At 40.2% G+C, this 15979-nt stretch overlaps 1 protein-coding gene across 2 annotated transcripts in view; it reads left to right on the top strand.

Annotated features, from left to right (window-relative positions):
• The window catches only part of vps13b (vacuolar protein sorting 13 homolog B), a 303806-nt gene that overhangs the window by 78729 nt on the left and 209098 nt on the right, over positions 1-15979 (top strand). For both annotated transcript variants that reach the window (XM_088306201.1, XM_088306202.1), the window contains exons 18-19: positions 347-481; positions 1137-1316. In XM_088306201.1, coding sequence (XP_088162327.1) covers positions 347-481; positions 1137-1316 — 315 coding nt within the window. The remainder of the gene's footprint in view (positions 1-346; positions 482-1136; positions 1317-15979) is intronic.

Below are 15979 nucleotides of genomic sequence, written 5' to 3'. Positions count from 1 at the left end.
TAAATATCTATTTTCAATCCAAGTATATGTTTGTGTGGATGTCAATAAAAATGTACTTGGAATGCATAGCAAAGCAAATTAGAAGGTTAGTATTGTAAATGGAGATGAAATCTTGGATTCTGGTTTTATGTTCCTTTAAATGTTTGACTTTTGGGTTCCCCATGGTTCTTGTCTATATTAGAATATTTGATTGGTCATAACTTTGCAAAAGAAAGGGGTCAAGGACAATTAAAGGGCAATCAAGTTTAAATGACGCCACAGCAACGGTATTTAAACCTGTCAAACGTCCATGTTCACTGTTTTCTGCTTTTTCCTTGTTCCCCCCCCGCCCCCCATCTTTTATTAGGTGTGAAATCTCTAGGCCCGTCACCGACTCTTGAGGGCTCGCTCCAAAATCTTGAGCTGAAGTTCTGCAGCCGTGCAACAGTGAAATGCGCCTCTGGAACCGTGGGAGCTGTAAAAGTGTGTGCCAGGACCCCAGGTGTGTGCAGCTGTGCCCGGTTAAAACTTTACTGCCTGTGTAGGAGGGGAGAGAGTCAGACCGACTGCACTGAACTGTCTTTTACTTTTTCAAACTTATGTTTTTATGTTCTTTAATCTGTCTCCTTGCTTTCCTTCTTTATGTTGATTCACTTCCAGCTGTGTGATTAAATTGCTGTTTTCTCCTGTGGTGTTGTCACTTGGCTTTGGTCATGTCTTTGACGCAAGGATGTTATTGGAGATAGAGTCCAACAGGTCAACCTGAACATATGATGTCAGGAGCGTAAGATTTACTGCAGATGTGGATATAGAAATACAAAGAAATAATATAAGTGCTCACATTTCGTTATAATCCAATATTTAACGTCCATCGTGTTCTATAGTCGATAGTATGGTGATGTTAATTTAAGTTTAAGTGTATCAAAATGATAATTTGAAACTGGGAGACTTACATTATTGCTCTAGAATGCTTTGTCAATCTGCAAATCATGCACATAGTATTTTTTTTAAATTAGAACTTTCTTTTTGTGACATGCAATGCAAATTGTAACTCAGCTCTCAGTCTCAGATATAGAATGTTTAAATTTTTTGCAATTTTGTAATGTGTCAATGTTTTTAATCGTGATTGCTGGGGAAACTTTGCTTACGCCTCGCAGGTTCAGGAGAAGTCATAAAGGAGAAGCTTGTTCCTCTGATCCAGGGCCCCTCCGACACTAAGGAACTTCATATGAGGAGATGGCTAAATGAGAGCCGTAAACCTGAATCTCTTTTGGCTCCGGACCTCCTGGCATTTTCTGTGCAGGTGCCAGAGCAAGGAGAGGATTGCAGAAACTCAGGTAAAAGATTAATTGCATTTCCATTCATTTCAACGGGCAAATTTACCTCGATTTACAAACATTTCAAGTTACAATCGGGGCCCCGGAATGAATTAACGTAAGCAACTTGAGGTACCGCTATACTTCCAGGTGTGGGCAAACTCCGGCCCAGGGGCTACATGCGGCCCATTAAACGTTTTAATCCGGCCCGCCGAACTTGAAAATTTTAATTAATAAACCTTGTTAATGTTTTATTTGCCAAATACTGTGGTTTTTCAAAGAAATATATATTGTTATAATGCTTTTGTTCACTTTCATTTAAAATCAAATGTATTTTTCAACTCCGATGAGATGAGGTTACCAAAACACTCCATCCATCTGCTCCTGGTCCGGCCCCATTGTCAAATTTTAGGACCCATTGTGGCCCGCCAATCAAAAGGTTTGCCCACCCCTGCTTTAGACAGTATGATGGATAGTGTCTTCTCTGGAAAGTTAAAAGGGGAGCACCCGATTCTTTTTTGATCATCAGTACTCTTGAGTTATCTTTTTTGCAACGTTGATTTCATCCTTTAATATACTGTGTTTAAATTTCACATTTAGAATACACTTCTACCCTGACGCTTTCTGTCATATGCATTTATCTTACTAGTTGGTGGTGAGTTCAAAAGCATAACATTGCATGTGCATTAAAATGTATTCACATATTAACTGGGGAAAAAAAAGGCCACGACAGAACAGCTGGCACGCACACACATAAGCGACGTACTGCATGCGCATACACACAAACCCACAATACAGTATATCTGTCAGAAATATTTCTTTTATCTGTTAATACTGTCGAAGTTTAAAATAATATATTGTTTGAAAAGTATTTATTTGACCAGTCTGCTTCTTTTTGCTCTGTGCATGTGTCATTTGAAAGATAAGTTTGAAAACTCACTATGAGTTCCTACTTTCAAGTGCTCATGTGTGCTAAAGTTTGTGTGCAACAGACATATTTTGGGTATCTGATTATAGGCCTGTGTTTTGTATGGTGGTCAGGCTTTCATCAAAGCCTTTAGTCCACATATTCAATGTCCCTGCCATCATCCGGAGGGTGACAGGGAGCCTGTTAGAGCAGTGTTAATAGAATGATGAATGCAATGTCTCAGTTTGGCTAGGATGAAAGGAGGAGTTGCACCAGTTTAAATGAGCTACCCCCTTTGCTCCCATAGGGCTGAATCATGAGCCAACATTTTGTGATCAAAACATTACGGAATTTTTCTTTTCAGGCCTTGTTTTCGAGCACATTTGATTCGTCCCATGTGGGTCTATGGAATCCTTGCATTAGTGCAATCACAGTATATGGAGTGCAGGACTGGTGAAGTGGAGTAAAACCTTTGTTGAAAAAGCAACTCCATGGTTAAAGGAACCAATATTTGTCTGTACTTGGTATGTCAGAACAGTTTCAGGACTAGTGTTGCAAAAGACACAATTCAACCCCAAACTACAAGTCTTCCTTTCCAAAGTGGGACAGCCGTGTCTACAAGGAGATCCTGTGGCATTTGCTTGATTAGGAGCATGAGAAAAGGCAACAGCTTGGGCAGAACAACTTGTGGCTGACTTATTGTGACAAGTCCTCTGCTCTCGGTGTCCTGCGCATCTGACAGTTCCTCACAGAGATGAACATTGTTCTCGTTGAGCAACTTCTTTCCCAAGCTCAATGGCCTTATCAAGGTGACCCGTTTTGAAGACTTGGATGCCGTCAAGATGACTGTGACGACTGGGCTGAGCAGGACCCCAGAAGATTCCTTCCAGTAGTGCAGGTGTGGCAAAGTAGGCTGGGAAAGTCTGTTCTACTCCAGGGGTACTCAAAAGGTTCTGTTTGTAGTTTGGATTTGAAAGTCCTGGAAATTTTCTGAAACACTGCATACTTATAATCGCCATTGTTCACATTTTGCTTATGGACAATTCATTATATTTTATTTTGTATTTATCTGGGAATAAAAAAAACATTTCCTTTCACTTGAGAAAAAGGAGTGTTGGGTAATGTGTTGTTTTGTGTTGGTGCTCTGATATTCCAAAGTAACACGTCCAATTAATGAAATAATAAAGGATAATCTTGGATTTGACATCAGTGCCGTACAACGGTCAGCCAGATTATTTACTTAATCGTTTCAATTGAGATTTTTGAGCCTCCTGATAAGAAAAGCACATCATTCACACTAACCTCCAGTGATACTCTAGTGACTTATTGTTTTGGTCCATGTAGTTTTGCAGTCCTCTTTGGCTTGATCTTGGCCTTTCACTGCTGATTGATGAGAGAGTCTTTGGGGGCCTTGGACAGGCCTAATGTTGGGGACCAGAGGGAGCAGAGGGAGCAGAGGGCCAGAGGGCGTGTGAGGAGCTTGGCTTTACGCTCAACTTCAGGGCGAGCAGCGGCCTGCAGGTGTTTCCAGCCACCCTCCACCACAGTGACTTGCAACAGAGGAGGAGGGACTGTTAGGTCGGTCGGGTGTGCTTTATGATCATAGCCAAGACAAAACGAGAGAGTGAGTGAGGGATAGCATGTGTTCTCCCTAAGCACGCCAGCAGCTGCAAGACAGTGATTTATGCTTTTCTTAGAACTCTTGGTGCTCTGAAAATGTTACATTTAATCAAGCATACTGAGAGTAGAGCAAATGTTAAAGATGTTCCCTATAAAAGCCTCCAGTTTTGATCTCTTTACCAAACCATAAAGGCTGTGGAAATAAGGGTAAAAAGCGATGCGATCTTTAATCTTCATTTAGATATAATGAAAGTTCCATGAAATGGATCCTTGGACAGTGGTCTGGCACTGGAATAAGAACATACAGTTTGTATGTAGTTTCCTAATAGATATTGGAGCTGTTTTCTCTTCAGTCTTGGATTAGCAAAATGGAAGTAAAAAAGCCATTCATCCTAAAATGTACGATTTCAGTGTAATGGTATGAGCTTATAAACCCTTTTGTATACAATTTTGAGGGATTTTTGGGGGGCTTGTATCCATGTAGGAAAGTGCAACATTGAATAGTTGTCCACTGTGGTGACCACTAACCTGGGAAGGGTTAAAGTTCTTGAGTAGTTTGTCTGTACTTAGTTGTGTCATAACGGACGTAACCGTCCACAGCAGTAAAACAGGTGGCATCTTGCATTACGTAATCCTGTAGACCAAAGACTAATGAGAGCAGATGGAAAAGACGCGCCACCTGCCTTTGATCTGAATATTTCACCTACAGACACACTCCAGCAAGTGTTGTGCCTGCATGCGTTGAAACACACGTGCGCTTTTTTCCTGAAACTGGAGCCTTTGAATGGGTTGCACCGTAGATGAGGTGTGAATTTTGGGATATCCCCTGGTAGTCTCCTCCATTATGATATTTCAAAGACCTGCTGTACTTTCATATGTCCATCTATCATACTCCCTTTCACTCCTGTGCATGTGTTCGTGCACTCCGTCGAGTGGTAAATCAACCGGCTGGCTTTGTTTCAGGCAGCAGCATGATGGTTTTAAGCTGCTGGCTTGAACTTTGGCTGGCTGATAAATCCACTGTAGACAGATTTAAACTAAAAATAAATTTCATGCATAAGTATGAGAAAAATCTTGTGAGTTACTCAGTGAAAAATTAAACCAGACTGACTTTATTTATAAACAATTTTCGCAAAAATATCCGAAGTGCAGAAAAGTCAAAAGTGTTACCGCCGCTGCTTTTTTGAAGAGGCTTTCACACCAGTTTGCTTTTTGTTTGTCTGAATTGTTAGACGGGTTAATAAACTTTGTAATAACCCCCTAAATCCTCCACTCATGTTTGCGGCATTACAAAAAAAGTCGTAGTTAAGAGCCACTCAGTACTCTGCAACTGGCCATCCATTTAAATGGACTAATATTGATTCATATTGAATGGCTAAAAGAACTGAAAGTATTGAACAGATGCTGTGAATACTTTTGTACCTTTTTTAGATAAATTTGGAAAATAGTTTCTAGTGTAGTATAGTTTAGTATAGTTTCGCAGAATGAGTTTTTTTTTTTTTTTTTTACTTAAAAAAAGTGAAGTCCTGTGATTACTTTGTGAATGCACTGTATACCCCAGTTATCATTTTAATCTACTTGACTGTTAGTCTCATCATCTTCATCAGTACATATGTGGGAAGCAGAGCTGGTAATGGGCAGATTAGACCTGAGGGAACCCACTCAGAGCTGGCTATTGAGGTCAATCACAGCCCATTACCAAAGCTGCTCATCTGTGAAGTGTACTTAGGCCAGTCTCACAGTGCTTAAAGTTTGACTGGCGCATGAGGCCGAGACACAGCGAGCAGAGATTTGAGACAACGTCGGAAAGAATAAGAGCTGATAGCGATGAGAGTGCTGGAGTTGGGTTGGCGTGTGGCTGGGACTGCGCCTGTGGCCCAAGTCTACCGTCCCCTCTTTCATGATATCACCGCCCCCATGTGTTTATTTGGCACTGATCAAGTCACAGCAACTGTGAAATCGAACTCAAAGTTCAGGTCAGGATGACACTAATGTGGTAGCATTTTTTTTTTTTCCGTCAGGGTTAGTTGAAGATCGCAAACTGTCACAATGATATTCGCCAACAATTTTAATGGTCCCATTTTATTTATTTTTTTACGCTTAGAATGTTTGGCCCTGTTTGCAACTGTTTGTAACGTTGAACAAACCCTGAAAAGAAAAATGTCATTCGCTATGTGCACACACACTTGCAACCTTCACCGCTTAGTAAGATACAGCCTTAAGGCAAATCTCACATTTAGGCTAACGGTATCCCAAAGACAAAGTTTCTGAGAGTACAAATAAGCCAATATCAAGCCAGCATAGTATTTTTTTTGTTGCTTTTCTGGCCTGTCTGGACAGGAAATGTTTTAACAATCTTGTTGTCTTGTTCATAAGCTTTTTTGAATGGTTCTCATTTCAACTGGTCTGTGAATATCCCCATAATTGTCAGCACTATTGTGTTGTAGTGAGTGGACTAAACATGAAGATTTGGCCTCGGAGAGTAAAGAGAGGTCACTGTGGATCAAGGGGTTCTCAACTTGTCTTCTAAGAAGGGCAAGGTCAGAGGGAAAGAGAGCAGTAATGATCTTTATTCACCGTGTGAAACTTAACCCATCAGTTTTGAAGATGTCTAAATGCATTCAGAGATCTAAATGGCTTCTATATTGTGTGTGGGTGTGTGTGTGTGTGTGTGAGAAAGAGAGAAGACGAGAGAGACCGTAGAATCGACTTAGACTCATATGCATTCACAATTTTATGTTTTTTAAATCTGTGTTTTTAAAGTTTGTTGTATACAACCACTCCCTAGCTATTGGTGGACATCAAAACAGTTTGAAACAATTTCCTTTCTAATCAAGACACCTGTTTTATACACTCCATCTTCTCGATTTTGGATCTTATTTTTTTTTGCAAAGAAAAAAAAAAGGGTTATTAATTGGATTTTGCAGTATATATTTACTTTTACTTAAAATTCACTGCATTCTCACCCATTTGTCTGACCTGTTACTTACCAAACCAGTCGGTGAATCATGTTCTCAATTCATTTATGCTTACGCATTTTTTTACATTTTATTTTCTCCACTATCGATATGAAATAATGTCCTGTTTTTAAAAAAGGGGATGGAAAGCAAAACTTGTTTAAAAAATAAATACAAAAAATTAAAATGATCCCTTTATTAATCCACAAAATAATCATCAGATAAATCAATAATTAAAATAATCATGAGTTGCAGCCGTAAACCATCGTCTGTCAACTGATCCATCAGTTAACTTGGGTGAAGGACAAAAGTGATGGAACCATAATTTTAATCAACTTCCTGCATTTTATTTTTGCCACAGAAGATATGCTTTCACTGCTGTTTGTCTAACTGATGGCATTATATTCAGCTCATTACTCTCCAAATTCAACAACACTTCTTGACGACCAGCAGACTTTGGGCCAAATCAATTCACTAATTATTGCACCATTATTTTTATGAGTTTTCTTTCAACCATTTTATTGTACAATGACAAACGCAACTGTGTGAACAAGTCTCCATTGCGGCGGCTTGGCCCATGTCTTTCCAATATGGCAGAACAAAAACATTCACGCATTGGTTCTGACTTCAGCTCATGAATAGGAAGAGAAAGATAAGAGATTCAAGTGGACCCTTGAGTAAAGTGTGATTTTGGACAGCTGTACTTGAACCAAGGGTGCAAAGTATTAAAGGAAGCGCATGTGCAAGTAAAACAAAAATATATATATTTTTTTAGTATTTGGCCTACATTAAACCAATATTTTCACAACTAAGTAAACTTATTTATAATTGTTTATCTATTATATCCGCAGTATATGATTTCCATTCTGCAATTTGCATGTGCAAATCAATACTACGTGACATTATGGGGAGAAAAATAGTTTTTCGCCTACAAGTACGTTTAAACATATTTTAAAATACATTGAAACATATTTCCAAATAAGTTTCAATGTTTTTTTAATTATTTTCCAACGAACCCTGCACCTCTCATTCCAGTAATCACCCGTCAAATAACCTAACCTCTTTGCGATTAAAAAAATTGCTTTTATCAAATTAAAAATTAAATTTAAATTCAGTTCTGTGGTCTGTTTTTTTTTTCTTTTTCAATTTTTTCATCTGAATGTGATATTTTAAATTGAATTTAGTCTGGAAAGAATTGATACACAGATTGATCTTGAATGTCAAATTTTCTTTTTCAATTTTTTTTGTACAGTGGTAATCTCGGGTTCACTATTTACCAAACCAGCCGTTTGCATTTTATCCAGCTCATGGCTGAGTGGCAAAGGTGGGGGAGGTCAATTTAGTTAACCTTATCTAATTGAATGTTGTTACCAGATCAAAGGTCACTACATTCCACACAGTCAGATCAAACATCCCACAACATAGTCAAAACAATTGGCTTTCCGGGATCGCCTAATCATGGTCTTGGAGTTTTATTTTCACACTTTAGAGAGGATAACATCCAGACGTACTCTGGCAAGCTTATAACATTATCTTGGATCCATTTTAATTTGATTGCCACATTGCTATAATAATATTTGATATTATTATTACCGTATTTTTTTAGCTATAAGCCGTTACCCCCCCCCCCCCCCCCCCCCTCACTTTGAATCCTGCTGCTCTTAATGTGATGCAGTTTATTATTGAATTTTTACTAACAAGCTTCAAGCCGTCAATGGATTGGTCTTGTCACAGCTGACCAATGAAATAACAGAACATGCCTCAGTGGACCAATGAAACTGTCCGAGTCTGCCCTCATACTCAATATTCATCATCTATTTGCAATTGAAGTGCGAACCTGCGAGGGCGAAGCGGGCTGCCTGAAGAGTGAAATACTTAAATCCGTATGCATAGTCGTGCTCACCTGTTTCAGGAACTATTGAGTGGGAAAAGAATAATCTTGAGTTGAGATTAATGAGCATCGGGAACAAGTGCCATAAATACAGCCATCTCTGTTGTGGCCCCCTCGTCTCTCTGTTGTTTGTTTGCCAACCGACTCCCTTCATCGCTGGCAACGGACAGGACAGCAAGCCTCTCACTCATATCCCTAACATCCCCCCCAACACGTAACACTAGTTTTTAAAGGCTACACTGCTGTGTGGTGAAGCTCGTCAGCAAATCCTCCTCATGTCACAATGAGAGACGGACGTTCTGGGGCACTAATGATTAACTAGATGCGTTCTGCATTATTTGGGGGCAGGATAGGCGTCTACTGGTGTTTCATATGAAAAAAAAGTTTTTAAAAAATCCAACTGTTTCTAGACAAATTTCACATTATAATGTGGAGATCTTCGACTATGACTCCGAAGGATGCAATTAAGTTGCAAATTTGTTTTAAGGCTAAATTTAGCTGTTGTGGCTTTTTACAGGTGTGTTTTGTAGTCCGCAAATAACTTTGTGGGCTTTGGTAGGATTTCAGTCATTAGCCTGACATTTTTTGACATGATCAATGATTGATATTTTCTGCTGAGCTTAACAAATGTCAAAGCAACAGGCTGTTTTTTGTTAGCTTGTGAAATGAATGTTCCATTTACAATTTTTTATTAGCCCGTGGCATCATTTGCGGTGTGTTCCTGTCTCTCTCTTAAAATAAATTGCAGACAGTGACTGAGTCATTTTAAGTCTTTCATCTCCCAGTGTTGCAGTGTCCCAGCTTGAAGTAAGATACCCTTCCACCACCTGATATTAGAGTTTAGTTACTGATTCATACACATCCATACAGCCTGTGCTGAAGTCACATACAGGCTAACCAGAGTCCAGGCACATGCAAAATGTACCTTGCAAAGCTTTATTCAAGCATATCGACTGGCGTTCTGTAGCCTAACCAATATGGGCTTGACCGCTCCAGTGGCCATCAGAAAACATTGTGCTGCCGTGGGAAAGCGAAGGGGATGAGAGCCCATTAGCTTCTTCACAGCTCAGCTGTTGTAAGCATGCCTCTCCCATGTTCCATGCCTTCCCTTTGTCTCCTTGCCCATTCCTCCCCCGCGCTTTTGCAGGCGAAACTGTTGCCCAAATCCCTTGCCTAAACCTCAGTGAACTGCAGTAGCCTCTCCTACAGATAAAGGTTTACGGTTTTACAGTTGGCAGCAAGGATGAAGGCATGGCAAATCTGCTGTGGGGAAACCTGTAATGAAGAGTGTATGATGCATTGGCCTCACTTGGGTGATAATTGCAGGGATCCAACTTATCCTTATAATTAATTCATTTTACACATACACACGCTGCTCAGTCAATTACAATGCTTTTTTTAAATTAATGGATTGACTCACGTCTATATGGACTGGATTTAACCTGAAATAGTGTTCCACACCATCGATTCATTTCTGTCTAACACACCAATTCACAACCAAATTCTTCTCAAGGCATTTTTCATTTAAACATGTCTAGACTACCATATAGAAACTACTCCGATGTATTTATCTTTTTCTTCCATTGTGTTTGTAAAATTACGTTCTCTACACCCTCACCCCACTCAACCTCTCACTCCTCTGTCACGTTAGGCAGGAATGTTAATGCCGGCCGTCAATAAGATCAGATTTGAAAGGTCAATGTGATCTTAGTGCAATAGGTTCCGGTCCGGCAAGAGTTATGGTCTCTTAGGTGAGGAGAGCATCTCGCTCCCTTGGCCCTTCAGCCTCTTCTGGAAACCTGAGCCCCACTGTTTGTGAAGGCCAGACGAAACCTTGTGACTGGTCATCTTCACCTTTGCCAAACCTTTATGGCCAGTTGTCATTCTCTGACTCTGAACACTCCACATGTATGTGTCCTGAGCCTCTGTTTCTCATCGTCACCCCCAGCCCCCTCTTATTTCTCCTCTCTGACTCACATGGTGTGGCTTACTTAGAGAAGGCCAAAGTTTAAGTTTACATTGGGTGTACATGTCTTCATTTTGGTAGCATGCACATGGATGGAAGGGAGTTGTCGTAAAAAAATTAAGTTGTTTGCGCACCATCAGCTCTTAAAGGGTCATATTATGTAATGTGTTCTTTGTATTTGTTTTTTTTTTGATTGTCAGACCTGGGAAATGTCCAGAGAAATAGTGGCTACTTGTGCAAATCCAGATTAGGATGAAACCAAATTTGTAAACATTCTTTTTGCCATTATGATCTGTGTGTAATCACAAACTAGATGAATTACATGGGGTGACCTGACCACATGCTCATTAAAGAAATGAATAAGGAAAACATTTTTGACCATGAAACATAATCTGGTGTTTGGAAAGCTGCGGCTAATATGTCTCTGTGCCCACAGTGTGTATCAGCTTAATCAGCTTCCAGACTGCACAAATTGTCTGGACTTGGAGGTTTAACAACAGGCCTGGGGGCTACATCCTTGCTTCTGTGTGAGTGAGCTCCACAGTTCAGGCGTAGACTGTGATCTGGGGCCTTGGCCCTCCAGAGACCTATCAGCTCGATGGCTGACAGCACCATTAGGGCTGTGTTTCTCTAATACTGGGGGAGTCAATGCCCCCATATTCTCTGAGCCTTTTACACACAGGATTTGTTTGCATTTGCTCAAAGTGGTTTAGTCATCTTGTTTTTAACCCTTGTTTGTGAGGCTGATAATTAGTGTATTTTCACAACTATTGGCCATGCCTTTATTTTACACCATTCCTCAATTTGGTTTGCGTATCAACCATGTAATTTTCCTAAAGAGTTTGTCATTGCTTCCTTTCATATATGTTATGGTCCAGACAAGACCAATAATCTAAACAGCTAGTTACATAAGTCTCTAATAGCATCGATCAATGCATTAAACAACTGATTTCGTGGAACGATAACTGATCAGTTTAAATTCCCGCCCTGGCGCCATCCTAGGTATTCTCAAATCATGCTCGCTCCTCCTGCAGTCCAGTACAAAGTCAATTTACGTATACAATGTAAATTTACGCACTAAAATAGATTTTGTGCATGTTTAGTTGCCCCTTTAAGTCTGTTGTTTACGTGACTTTTGCAAAAATGGTTATCTGTACTATTGGCATCAATTTTGCAAAAGTATTACCACAATTTTGACCATTTTCGATACTGGTTCAATGCAAATTACAGCTAAATTATTTTTCATAGGACACATTAAACTACAATTATTGCATTTAATCCATTGGTATTCTATATAAAATGTATTTATGTGGTAACAGTAGAAAAGTAGTGCTATCTTGAGTGAAATGACAAGTCAAAAAGACATCTGAGTAGGGGTGTGCATCTCTTCAATAAAAGACGATTTGATAAATATCTCGATGCAAGAAAGCGACATTTTCAAGTGGAACGATTCAGTGGGATTATGATTTGATTTAATATGGTATGGCTGTAGCTTTTGTCATGAGGGAGGCGGATGCACTTTGGGACCCGTCGCACATTTTAGAGGGGGACAGCGGAAGGAAAAAATACTTAACATCACTCATAATTTCTTATTGACGCTTGTATTCTTTAATATATGTGGTCGACGGGTTCCGCTGTGTGTTCATGTACCATCGGCGGGCCTTGTAGGCCTTCTAATCCCCTAAAATAAATAAATAAGAATACATGTCCATGGAGAAGTGGCTCTGCCATATATTAAGAGACTACTGCAAAGTGTTTTGGTGCGAGTATGAAATCAGTCCTGGTGCTCTCGCTTCAAAACAGGTGTGTGCTCAGGTTGAGTCGATTGAAGCAGTGAAAAAAAAGGTGACGTTGAACCACCATTTCTTATAGTGTACAGTGAGACTTTTATAGTGGGAGTCTAAAGTACATGCACTCGTGCAAATGCGACCAGATGAAACGGATTTATCAGTATAAACTGCTTTTGGAAGGCCATTTAGGAGTGGCGTATAATATTTGAGTGCTGGTTTTATAGAAATTACCTTAAATTCTTATCATGTTGTTGTAACAATCTTTAGACGATATTTCTTCAGTACCATTTTTAAATGTGTTCTGATAATAGCATGATTGTTTCTTTCGGTATGAGCGAAAGGCATGTTGTACTAAAACGTTTTTTATTTTTTAAATACTGGCCCTAATTATCTTTTTTATTGAATACATGAAATACATGGATGACAGTTAGGTGAACCCCTTCCTGGAGGACAAGTATAAGATGTTATCCTGTTGCTCAGTAAGTTATAGCCTTTTTGTCCTTTATCCTTGCTATATCAACACGTTGATCTAATTTTCATTTTCTTGCTGATTAATGTGCCTTGTTTTGTGACTGCATCGCTGTGCTCTTGCTGCACTTTGCATATTTCTCCCCTACTGTCACTTTACCGCTAATTATAAATCATTGACATTCAAAATGTGAAGTCCTTTGTCTTGCAGTAAAACACGTAGAATGTAGTAATTTGCACAAAAGGTGTTTTGTTCGTGTTTGTGCATGCTTTCTGGTTAAAGTGTGCCTATTGTCTACTTACTGCTGAGCTCGGTGGATCTTGTGAAGTTGTCCAACATTACCGGCTCATGGACTCACTCTCAACCTTTAACCCCCATCAGCCTCTGACAGACAGACACCTAGCCTCCCTGAGACAGCTTCTCGATGGCTAAGCGGTAAAGAGATGTGTGACAATCCTGAGAGGGTGGAAGGCCTCTTTAGTGAACTAATAAGCCTGGCTAATCTGTAAGCCCTCTGATGGCCAACACTCTCCCACCACCTCTGCCACCTCCGATGTGTTGGCAAAAGCATTTCAGCACTGCTGCTTCTGGATCTGCCTTAGTCTCTGGGCTAGTCAAACAGTCGCCGTGTCAGTCCAATCTGCCCAGTCCGCCAGTTTCATTTAAGAGGCCCTTTAATGCCTCTGATTAGGGTGTCAAAGGTCACACCGTCGTGCTTTTCTATAATATGTGGAAGGACGGAAGGTGGGATGGTGTAGTGGAGGGAGTGTGCAATGGTGTGATATGAAGCAGATGGGGGAAGCTCAGCCGAGGGACCTAAATCACTGAGTCACATGGCAGATTTATGATGTAGAACTTATGGTGCTTTCACACTAGCGCCCTTCAGTTAGTGTTAATTGAATGCTAGTCCGTGTACCTCCTTTGGGGTGGTTCAGTAGGATAGGTGTGAATGCAGCAAAAAATACTGGGGCCAATTAAATGAATCGCGCCGCGACCTCCTGGAAGAGTTGGTCTTCAAACGTACTTTAAACACCATTTGTGTGATGTGAAAGCTAACATGAAACAACTTTTGATTGATATGCTTGACAATTCTCCTAGATGTAACATATTCCATGTAAACGGTTTAAATCGTTAATGTATTGGATAGTTGCGTTGAGTGTAACAAGTTTGCAGTTAGCAGCAGTTTTTCCTTTCACTGCAGGAACAATTCGTACTTTTAAAATGCACATTGCTTTGTGCGTTATCTCGAGAGATTGCCTCGATAATTGCACTTGTCAATGGCACATTTTAGTCAGATATGGCTTTTCGAGTCCATAAATTTATTTTTGACGCTCATTTAGAAAAAAAAAAACTTAACTGTAAAGTGGATCGGTCGCCACTGGACTAGTTTACGTTGATGATGGCCACACTTCAACTGAATTTTTTAATGTTATTAATCGATTGAATCAACATAATTTGGAAAATAATTTAATACGGATAATTCCCAATACCATTTTAATCTTTATTTACATTTGTTTGTTTTTATCAACTTTTGTTTATCACTCATGCACGTCTTTGATCTGCGCCGGCGATTTACGATTTTTGTTGTGCGAACAAGAATCAAACTTGTGGGGTCAAAGATGTTTATTTTATACCCTGCAAGTTATTTTGGCCCCAATAAAGCTAACGCCCGTTGTGAAAGCAGGTCTGACCAATGTCATAAAATAATCGTCATCTTAAGTGAATGTGAAAACCAGCTCAAATTTTGTCAAATTGGAGTCAACTCTCCCTATAAATTAAAGTTGTGATGTTTGCTCGTGCTACCTTGTGACATGCTGTTAGCACTGTAACCCTTTAACCTCTGATCCGTCAATGTAGCCCCCTGCAGTGACAAGTTTACACTGCTGTTCACACCTTGCTTATCAAGCACCAGTCCTTCCCTGCTATCACAAAGCTTCACGGGGGCTTCCTCTATGCCACAGGGATGCTAGACAGGCCACAGCACTTGGAGTTAAGGCTGTGCATGGGAAAGAGAGAGGCATGTTTTTCAAAGGGGGACTCGTCTGTACATGACGTGGCTGGCAGTGTAAAATTAACGTTCATTACAATGTTTCGTTTAGAATTTTAAGAGTTCCATTGCCTGCTAAAAAAGACTGTAATCCAATCCGAAATTCTGGTCTAATTTGACTTCCAACGGGTCCTCTCAGCTGGTGGCCACTCAGTAGGTTGCAGGCAGACTTTGTGAACACGGTGCTGCCAGACAATCAAGAGATGAAGTGGGACATTTTAATGCTATCAAGGAGTTAACATGGGGTCACCAGTGACAGGGGAGGGAAAGAACAGCACCGAACAGCAGGGTGCTGGAGACGGTGGTCAGACACCGACGAGTTGCCACTATGGTAATACATCGGGACTTTTTTTTTTCTATTTCTATCCAATTGATTTCATTGGTTGCTTATAATGTACAGCGTTGTGTATGCGAGAAAATATAAAAATTGTCCATCAAAGCTCAACTTAAAGGAGACAGAGTGTGAGGTGTTCACATTTTTAAGCATATCTGTGGCATTGTTTTGTCAAAATGGAGCCTTTGCCCCTATGTCCACAACTAAATCTACATAAGACAGTACGTACATGCTTATATGCATTCATGCATGCGAGCAAACAAACATACTATATTTTGAATTTTATGAGTCTTCCTTTCCTAGGCGCTTACTACAGCTTACTAACAAAGATGCTTAGTGTCTGTAAAATCCAACATATTGCTGCGATCCTTATATTTTTAGAGTTTAACTAATACTAAAGTGTTGTGTTTCCCATCCACATTAAAACAATAAATGTCACTATCAGGTGCACGCGTCCATCCCGTCACGCACATAAAAGCAACGGAGGCTTCCCGGTGTGGTGTCGGGACCAAGCGGAGTGGTGTGTGATGTGAGGCTATTTGGGACTAATGGAGAAGTGTCACTAGTCTGCCTAGTGACCACAACTTTCCATTACTGTTTTGTGGGTAGTGTGTGCGTCAATCAGCTTGAGCACAACTACATGAAAGTGGTGCGGCATCCACACAGGGAAGGCGGGATTTCAGTGAACCAGGCGTCTTACTTC

This window comes from Idiotropiscis lumnitzeri, chromosome 10, assembly GCF_059441095.1.
Source record: "Idiotropiscis lumnitzeri isolate Australia: NSW breed Sydney's pygmy pipehorse chromosome 10, RoL_Ilum_1.0, whole genome shotgun sequence".
NCBI classification, from domain to species: Eukaryota; Metazoa; Chordata; class Actinopteri; order Syngnathiformes; family Syngnathidae; genus Idiotropiscis; species Idiotropiscis lumnitzeri.
This window is presented reverse-complemented; position numbering and strand designations above follow the sequence as displayed.